This window comes from Triticum aestivum, chromosome 7D, assembly GCF_018294505.1.
Source record: "Triticum aestivum cultivar Chinese Spring chromosome 7D, IWGSC CS RefSeq v2.1, whole genome shotgun sequence".
Lineage (NCBI taxonomy): Eukaryota > Viridiplantae > Streptophyta > Magnoliopsida > Poales > Poaceae > Triticum > Triticum aestivum.
In genome coordinates, this window is record NC_057814.1 from 14,259,923 (window position 1) to 14,269,007 (window position 9,085).

At 43.9% G+C, this 9,085-nt stretch overlaps 2 protein-coding genes across 2 annotated transcripts; one reads left to right on the forward strand and one right to left on the reverse strand.

The window, feature by feature from the left end:
• The first annotated feature begins 772 nt into the window (after nucleotides 1-772).
• On the forward strand, nucleotides 773-4,360 carry LOC123168352 (glutaminyl-peptide cyclotransferase). Its single transcript, XM_044586223.1, has 11 exons — nucleotides 773-1,110; nucleotides 1,190-1,246; nucleotides 1,542-1,577; nucleotides 1,689-1,753; nucleotides 1,870-1,933; nucleotides 2,472-2,589; nucleotides 2,671-2,768; nucleotides 3,491-3,561; nucleotides 3,699-3,726; nucleotides 3,811-3,865; nucleotides 3,956-4,360. Exons 1-11 carry the CDS (start codon nucleotides 808-810, stop codon nucleotides 4,060-4,062), a joined length of 1,002 nt encoding a protein of 333 aa, XP_044442158.1. The 5' UTR covers nucleotides 773-807; the 3' UTR covers nucleotides 4,063-4,360.
• Nucleotides 4,361-5,455: 1,095 nt separating this feature from the next.
• LOC123165813 (30S ribosomal protein S13, chloroplastic) lies at nucleotides 5,456-7,792 on the reverse strand. Its single transcript, XM_044583545.1, has 3 exons — nucleotides 7,532-7,792; nucleotides 6,150-6,386; nucleotides 5,456-5,942 (listed from the first exon to the last, which is right to left on the reverse strand). The coding sequence occupies exons 1-3, from the start codon at nucleotides 7,667-7,669 to the stop codon at nucleotides 5,805-5,807; spliced, it is 513 nt and encodes a 170-aa protein (XP_044439480.1). The 5' UTR covers nucleotides 7,670-7,792; the 3' UTR covers nucleotides 5,456-5,804.
• Between the last annotated feature and the right edge of the window lie 1,293 nt (nucleotides 7,793-9,085).

The following is a 9,085-nucleotide window of genomic DNA, read 5'->3' on the forward strand; positions in this document are numbered from 1 at the left end:
TGAGCGGTCCTCCCTTTACCCTTGCCTTGTGTCCATCTTCGAAGATATAGTTGTGAAAGAAAGTAGGCCCGCTCTGAGTCACTTATTGTTCTTTAATAGAGGTTTGCTATCTGATCTTATCTATACAAACAATACATATATGATGTGATGACGTCGGCTCACTCTTAACAAAACCACGTCCGATTTGCACAACTGCAAGAGAGAAGGGGTAGGTTACACGCCACACAATTTTTTGCCAATATATAATCATTGTATATTCTTATATTCATGCACCATGGCTTGAGCAACGAAACATTAGTGAGAAGTGTGATGTGCATCAGAAATCCAATTCGACTCCCGGGTGGATGTGCTCCCGTGCGCGAAAATAATTTTTGAAATGTCAAAAAAAATCCCAACAAAAATTGTATACATAGTCACAACCAAATGCTACCTGCAAAATTGTAAATGTCATCAAATGTTGCCCCAAAATTATTTTTTTCACCGATGAATACTGCTGCTCTATTCCGCATGAAAATTGTCAAGTATATTTGTCACACTAATACAAACATCTATAAAAAAGATTTTTTTTAGTTTACTGTTCACGCGGGAGCAAATGCTACTGGGAGCCAATACGCCTGTCCCGATGCGCGTGATATATTTTGTAAAGTACAAAAATCAAATCATGATGTTGTGTGCCGTAAAAGAAGAAAAGATTTCAACGTAGGCATTCATTCCAAAGTCAAAAATTTCAGCTAAGAAATTATCAAGACAAGCTCAAATCTAAATCTAAACTGAGAATTTAGTGGTTGACCAACCAACCAGACCCAAATGACCGCCGGCTCCCGACGGAGGCCCCCGCCGCCCCGCCGCCGCGCCTCCCCCATGGCGCCTTCCCCCCTCTCCGTATCCTCCACCAACGCCTCCCCGCCGCCGCGCCGCCTCCGCCGCACGGCCGTCGCGGCCGCCGGCGCCGCGCTCGCGACGCTCCTCCTCCTCGCCGCGGCCGCCGCCGTCTGGCGCCCGGGCTACCTCCCCGCCGCGCTCCTCCGCCGGCCGCCGCCCGCCGCCGCCAGGTTCTACTCCTTCGACCTGGTCCGCGAGTACCCGCACGACCCCAAGGCCTTCACCCAGGTTCCCCCCACGCGCGCTCCCTCCCGATCTGGTTCTCCTCCTCACCGATTTCTCAGATCGCGTGGTCTCTTCTTGGCAGGGCCTCCTGTACGGGGGGAACGACACTCTCTTCGAGTCCACCGGTCTCTATCACCAGGTAGGTAATGTCAATGTGGACCAAGAATCTGCTGCTCCAATTTAGCTTGGCAACAAAAATCTGTGCTTCACTCGAGTCATTATTCTTGCCATGCTGAGGAATGCATACTTCCTTGGATTTTCTTCTCACAATTAATTACTACCTGTTGCGGAAAGAAACAAGTAGCAGACTTGGTGTCACTGTTATGGATTTATTATGAGTTTGTTTGTGAGTTGCGTTTGTTTTGTTCACTTGCTTTTCTGGAACTAGTTCTTTAAAGCACCAACTAAATGCTTCTAATTTTGTTTCTGGGCAGTCGTCGGTCCGAAAGGTTGATCTTCAAACTGGGAAAGTACGTTAATTACTTTGCGCTTTCCATATATAACATTGCACGTTTTATGTCTGCAGCAGTGGTTATCCTACCCTACACTAAATCGGTAGTTATTGCTTTGTCATTTTTCAGGTTTTAGAGCAGCACCGAATGGATGGATGGATGTTTGGAGAAGGCCTTACACTTCTAGGCGACAGGTAGATATACCTCAACTATACCTGACGATAGGAATCGCTTTCTTGAATATGAATATGATGGCTCTGTTTGGCCCTGTTAAGTCACATTTCGTTTGTTTTAAAATTCTCTTTTGTAGATTGTTTCAAGTTACTTGGCGGAAGAATGATGGATTCATATACGACCGGCATAACTTTAGCATAGTAATGCTGCTGCCCCTGTTTCTATTTTAGTGCATTTACAGATCATTCAGATGTTTTTGTTGTAAAGTCTCAGCTAATTATCCCCAACCCCACCTATCAATATCTATTGTTTGGTGATCTTCTGAAATATGGGTTTCCAATCATTCACCTTGCATTTTACTGGTAATGTCTCAAGTTATTTGGCCAGTTTACTTCCAAATAAAAGGTGCAACAGTATTTGTTAAGCTTGTTAGTACGTACTCCAACCTTGATTAGGTTCTCATGGTGCATGGTGTAGCTGTCTTCTAGGTTCAAGTTATACAAATGTTACTTAAATACAAGCCGGCAAGTTGGGTAGATACACTTTGTTACATGTTGGGTTTGATTTTCTCCTGCAAGCTCAGGCCAGCAGATGCGCGAATTTGTTAATATATAGCCTTCAGCTCTATTTAATCAAAATTTGATATAGCAAATATTTGGTATTTACATCATTCATTTTTCACCTATCGTGGTTTCTTGCTGATGTTGAGGTAACAAGTTTGTGTGTTCCCTGCTGCAGCGTGAGAGTTTTACCCATAAAATGCGTGACGGGTGGGGGCTAGCCACCGATGGAAAAATTCTATTTGGCAGTGATGGCACCTCAAGTTTGTACCAGCTGGATCCAGAATCACTTGAAGGTATGTTCAGTTATTTACACGTTTGATATTCTGTTAGCTTTGAGACTTCATTTCTTTTGTTTGAGATCTCTGTTGATACAGTGACGAAGACAGTAACAGTGAAATATCAAGACAATGCTGTTTCCTTTATTAATGAACTGGAGTATATAAATGGTGAAGTATGGGCAAATGTCTGGCAGGTTAGATTTATTACGCACTACTTATATTGCTTTCACGCTTTCATATACTCCCTCTGTTCTAGAATATAAGGTGTATGTTTGACCAAGTTTATCAAGAAATATTTCAACATCTATAAAATCAAATAAATAAAATATGAAAATTTGTTTCATGATGAATCTAATGGTACTCATTTAGTATTGTAGTTATTTATATTTTGCTCTATAAACTTGGTCAAACATTGAAAAGTTTGACTTTCCTGAAAAATAATACACCTTATAGTTTGGAACGGAGGGAGTATTGATCAAGATCTCAAGGACCAGAACATTTTTCATTAGTATACCTTAGTGCTGCCACGTTGCTCGCTGGTGCCATTTATAAATGCTTCGTCTAGACAAAATGTGGATGAGGTTTAAGTTTAATAAACTAACTACGGGGTGTGAATTGATTTGTATTGAGGTGTATCCAAGTTTTTTATCCTATATGTTGGCATGTTGCCCTTTGTTACACTTGATACTCCTAAATAGGCTGCTGATGTACTGTGAACTGGCCTAGATCTTTTATGTCCTAGAACAAAATTGGCTCATATTCACATGTATTAGGTAACTTGTGTCGTTTGTGTTTTAGCTGTGTTTTCCTTGTAAAGTGTGATCATATATGCTGCAACAATACAATTTGAACTACCTACAAATATGCTAGAATATTTTGAAGTACAAATCTCAGTATTTGAAGCTATGATGTGTAGACAGATTGCATAGCTAGAGTTTCCCATGAGGATGGCCAAGTGGCGAGCTGGATCTTTCTTCATGAGCTTAGGTATGCCCTGAGTAGCGCATGACTCCTGTTCTCTTCCCATTTTCTTACCCACTGAGTTTCTTCATAAATAAATAAAGTATTTGTATGGTGTCTGTATTTGAAATAGTAACTGATGTGTTGGGTTTGCCATTTCGCAGGCAGCAATTGTGGGATTCTGGCAACACGGTGAGCAGTCTATGATTATGGTTCATTGCGTCCAAATCCAGTATCGGAAGTGGCATTACACTAAAAATCTGTTCCATTTTCCAGGCCATTGATGTTCTAAACGGTATAGCTTGGGACGAAGAAAAGAACAGATTGTTTGGTGAGTTTTTTTCCTTTTCTTTTTGCACTCGTTCTTTAGATCAAAGCCTCTGATGTTCTTCTCGAGTTAACCCTTTGACTCTGCTCACAGTGACCGGGAAATTATGGCCAAAGCTTTATGAGATCAAGCTTCGCCCAGTCGACGGGCCACCGAACGGGTCTGTGGAGAGGCTGTGCCCAAGGGCAAGCTTTTATTGATGACAAGTGTCGACGAGGATGCCGAGGCAAGATTTTTTTTTTGCCTCGGCGAGGATATGTAAATGTATTATGCCTCCTGTGGTCGATTCGAGGCGATCGGCAGTTGGAAGATAGATTAATTTTTTTTGCTGTGACATCGTAGTGGCGTGGCGGGAGATAGCTGCTCGTCAGTTTCATGTTGGGGCCCGTGTAGTTGTGTGTGTGATCATGTATGTGTTTTCCCCTGATGTAAAAGTTGTAAAGATGATGCTTCTGATGTGAAGAAATCTAATACGAAAAGAACAATTCATTCGTGACAGCCCAAATGTGTTCCATGTGTCCTGTAAAGACGGTTCCTTGGATGCTTTTAGAGAGAAGACAAATACAAATTGAAAACAAAAATATATATTTGTTGCCAGCATATTGCAAGTATATTATATCTATTTGAGCAGTAAATGTATGTTTATAGGTAGAAAATGTGCAAACATGCTCCACAACTTGCCAAGATATCCTCATTTCTAGGGTATTAGTTACTTAATCTATGTGTTTCATGAGCAATATATTTATGGATGCGTCTAGGTGGTGGCAGGTGGAGTAGCTCTGAGCAAATACCCAAAACACACAAGAGTGTTTCTGTCCCTTCCTTGTTTGGATTATTATATATTATCACACGATGACAATACTCTTCGGTTCCACAGTGCAATTGGTGCAGGCAGACACACTTGCACTGCTTACTGAAATGAAGAAAAGGAGGATATTTGCGGCCGAATCTTGTCCCTGCATTATATTTCGCCGGGGATACAAGATTTGGTGCAAGGAACACGGAAGCTTGATGAATAGCCAATATTCAGTTGAAGATGGCGTTGCAGATTCAGATTCCAAGCTACAATCCGATTTATCCGGCCGCCAGCGAGCTTTGCCCAGCGGCGTGAGCCGACGGCGGCGATGGGAAGAGAGTGGACGGGGTGGCGGCGGCGGCGGCACAAGCTTTTTCCGCCCGAACCGATCCCGAGGAGCGAAATAAATGCGCATGAGCTCGCACTCTGCTGTGATGTGATCTTCCCCTTCAGTTGCACCTTCTGTTGAGATGCAAAAATACAGCACACCTGATGCACATATGACTTTATCTGACCATGCGCTGAACAAACCACAACACTCTTACTTACAAATGCCCAGAAGCAGTCTGATGATACAAAAGCATAGCTAGGACCTGAGCTGATTTTGTTAAGGTAAGAATATGATTGTTGAAGCCAAGACACAATATGTTCGAAAAACAATCTTATATCATATCATCCAAAAAAATGCCTCATTTCTATCTATTCCCTATGTATGATAAACTAGAAACAAAAAACAAACACTAAGTTGAACCATCCTTATAAGGAACCAAAGGGAATATAACAGGGCTAGTGGCACAGAATAAAAAATATCCGATATTGGCATTGAGATGCTTTATTTTCACTTTTCAGCACTAAAAAGAACGTGTATCACATATAGGAGTAGGAAATAGCTGAATAAGAAAGAAATAAACTGTGCGACAGAATCATCATAGATGTAGAAGCACATAAAACATTAAACTGAATTTAACCAAACCAAACTAGTTAATTTTTTTTGAAAGTTCAGAAAGTCCAGCAGAGGCCGGCTGGGAGACACCTAGCATTTATAATCGGATTAACTGTTGATTAACAGTAGCGCGGTAATGCGGTACAAATAATGGGAGCATGACTAATTATTCCTGGGAGGGTCTTGAACGACTTGTTGGCAAGTCAAGCCCTCTTTTCCTTGCGAGTCCTGCCATTGGTCTTTGTTCTCTGGCCACGTACCGGGAGAGCATCCGCGTGCCGGATGCCCCTGTAGCATCTAATCCCTTCCAATCTCTCGACCGCCGCACTCTTAAACCGTCTCTGTAAAGCATGCCAAAGAGCAAAACTCAGTATTTCCATTTCTTTTGTGTGATCAAACTAAAATGACAGATACACCTAGGATTAGGAAGGTTTAGATGAACCAGACAGGTCCTAAGAAATGAGTTATAATCATCTCATGACAGCATTTACATAACGACATGCACGGGAGAAATCAGATTGGCAAAAAGGACCAGGGGAATTACTTACTAGGTCTGTTTCAATCATGTACTTTGCGATCCCCTCACGGAGGGTGATGATCTCCTCCTTGGAGAGGTCTTTGGTGACCTTGTTCTCCAAATTGAGCTCTGAAAGGATCTGACGGGCGCGTGCCCGGCCAATGCCATGGATGGATTGCAGCGCGTACTCCACCCTCTTGTGGTTAGGTATCACAACACCACCAATACGAATGGAATCCATGAACCCACCATGAACAAAACCTCCGTCCTGTCAAGTCCACGACAAAAACAAGAATTAAGTTACCAGCATGCAACTGTTGGTACTAATCTTATTATAACACGAAAAATGCAAATTGGTTTTAATTGTCCAAAGTGCATACATGTACGTGAAAGAAAAGCTGCGTGTCAGCTGAGGACACTAGGGGAATGAAAGCAGTCCGTTTGTGACTGTCGCCAAGCTGTGTCTGACCAAGTTGACAGTGAACTTGCTGAGGCAGTTCATCAAAGGGTCGGTTAGTTAGCCTATAAACGTACTGGCAGTTCCATCTTGTAATACTATGCATCTGTTGCATCCTAGCATTCGCTGCTGGTAAGAGAGCAAGTGTGTAAGCATTTGTTGCTGGTTAGAGAAGCGTCCGCTGCTTGTAAGCATGTGGTGGTAATAAGTAATGAAAGAGGACATGTGACTTGTGAGTGACATATCTGGTGTCTCTCTACTCAGTTCTCTCTGTTTGTCTCTGCTCTTTGTGAAACCAGGAGACAACATGTGCCTGTTTGTGTGAGCGTGTGTCCACCAGAGGAAGCGAGAGTCGAAAGAGGGGAAGTGACATTTTTATTTAAAGGATTAAAAGCATGGCATTTACACTGCTGTGAAAAAAGGAAAAAAATCACTATCAGGTAACATGGTAGGAACGGGGTTCATAGTTCAGAAGCAATCATCCAGATGACCACCAATTATGCAAAGCATTCCCATATCACAGGAAGCCCCCTCTTCAATCTAACACCCCTGGCCACAATATCGGAGATATGCACACAATAGAAGGAGCAAGCAGCAAGCACACCTAAAGCCAGTGGAACAGTGCACTAGAACTAGGCCTTTCCCAAGATCACAGAAATGCAAGAACGGCGTTCATAGAAATGTAAATACGCCGTAAATAACATTGTGCGAGAAGATCGTAGTAGGAGGAGATACACTTGGTATTTATCCACCGCACTAATCCAAGTGGCAAGTGAGTCCTGAGAGCAACTCTCAAAGAATATAGTTCATGCGCCGATTCTATCCGCCGTTGTGATGCTGATGATTGATGAGTTGCAATCTAAGGAGGTCTACAACGTGCTAGGAAAATCCGAAAGAAAAAACCGACAGACACCCAAGGTAGCTCAGTCAATTCAGTTAGGAATAAAGACAAGCACCTGGCGGGCGAGCAGACAGGCCGAGCCGGTGGAGATTCCCGAGGACTGGAGAGGAGGAATCGGAGCTGACGGCGCTCCTCCGGCGAGGCGGCGCGCTAAGCCGCGGGCAAGGGACGACCATGCGCGTGACTGCTGCATGCTCTCGCCGTCGAAGGTCGACCTGACGCTGTCGTCCAACGGCCGCCGGGATGGGGATTTTCTTTTAAGAAAACCGCCGGAATGGGGATGGATGATGACTGGAGGAGGACGGGCTGAATGAAGTTGTGGGAAGCAGTTGGGCCAGTGGTTGCGACAGAAGCTCTTCACGCGGGTGTGCTGTGGGCCGGCCCAGCAACAGGTACGCTCTCTCGCTCGCTAACTTCGCTCAAAAGAAAAAAAAGGGTGATTCAAAAAGATGAATCTAAAAAATTGTAAATCTAAAAAAGTGACCATTCACTTACCGTTGACCTTTCTTAAAAATTTCATGAGTTTTAATAAATTTCACCAATTTTGAAAAAAGTTCATGAATTTGAGAGGAAAAAAAAATCAAAAACTTGAAAAAAGTTCGCGTGTTCCGCGGATTGGAACTAATCTTATTATAACACGAAAGAGGCAAATTGGTTTTAATTGTCCAAAGTGCATACATGTACGTGAAAGAAAAGCTGCGTCTCAGCTGAGGACACTAGGGGAATGAAAGCAGTCCGTTTGTGACTGTCTCCAAGCCGTGTCTGACTAAGTTGACAGTGAACTTGCTGATGCAGTTCATCCAAGGGTCCGTTAGTTACCCTATAAATGTACTAGCAGTCCCATCTTGTAATACTATGCATCCTAGCATTCGCTGCTGGTAAGAGAGCAAGTATGTAAGCATTTATTGCTTGACAACATGTGCCTGCTTGTGTGAGCGTGTGTCCACCAGAAGAAGCGAGCGGTCGAAAGAGGGGAAGGCACATTTTTATTTTAAGGATTAAAAGCATGGCATTTACACTGCCGTGCAAAAAAGAAAAAATCACTATATCAGGTAACATGCTAGGAACGGGGTTCATAGTTCAAAAGCAAACATCCACATGACCACTAATTATGCAAAGCATTCCCATGCCACCAGAAACCCCCTCTTCAATCTAACACCCGGGGCACAACAGTGGTGCTCACTGATTACGAGTCGAGGGACTAGTCGACAGACTAGTCTACGAGTCGCAACTTGAGTGTCGACTACAAATCTCGTGTAGACTACTTGGTCTAGTTGAACAATCGACAGACTAGTCGTAGACTAGTCTGTACTAGTCGAGCTATTTGAGTCGAGCGACTCAAAATTTTGAGGGGATAAGTCACCCAGCCTGGCCGGAGCTCATGCTCGGGCGGCAGCCATGGCTGTGACATGTAGGTGCGCGCGGCCCTGAGACGAGAGAGAAGGAATAGAGATAGAGGAGAGGAGAGGAGGAGGCATGGAGGTGGTCGGCGGCAGCGGCCGGCGGCGGAAGGCGGCTCGAGGCGCGGGTCGCGCACGCGTGCTCCTGTGTGTGATGGTGCTGGCGGCGGCAATGGGAACGATTGGGAGTTAGGGTTCCAGTGACGGGA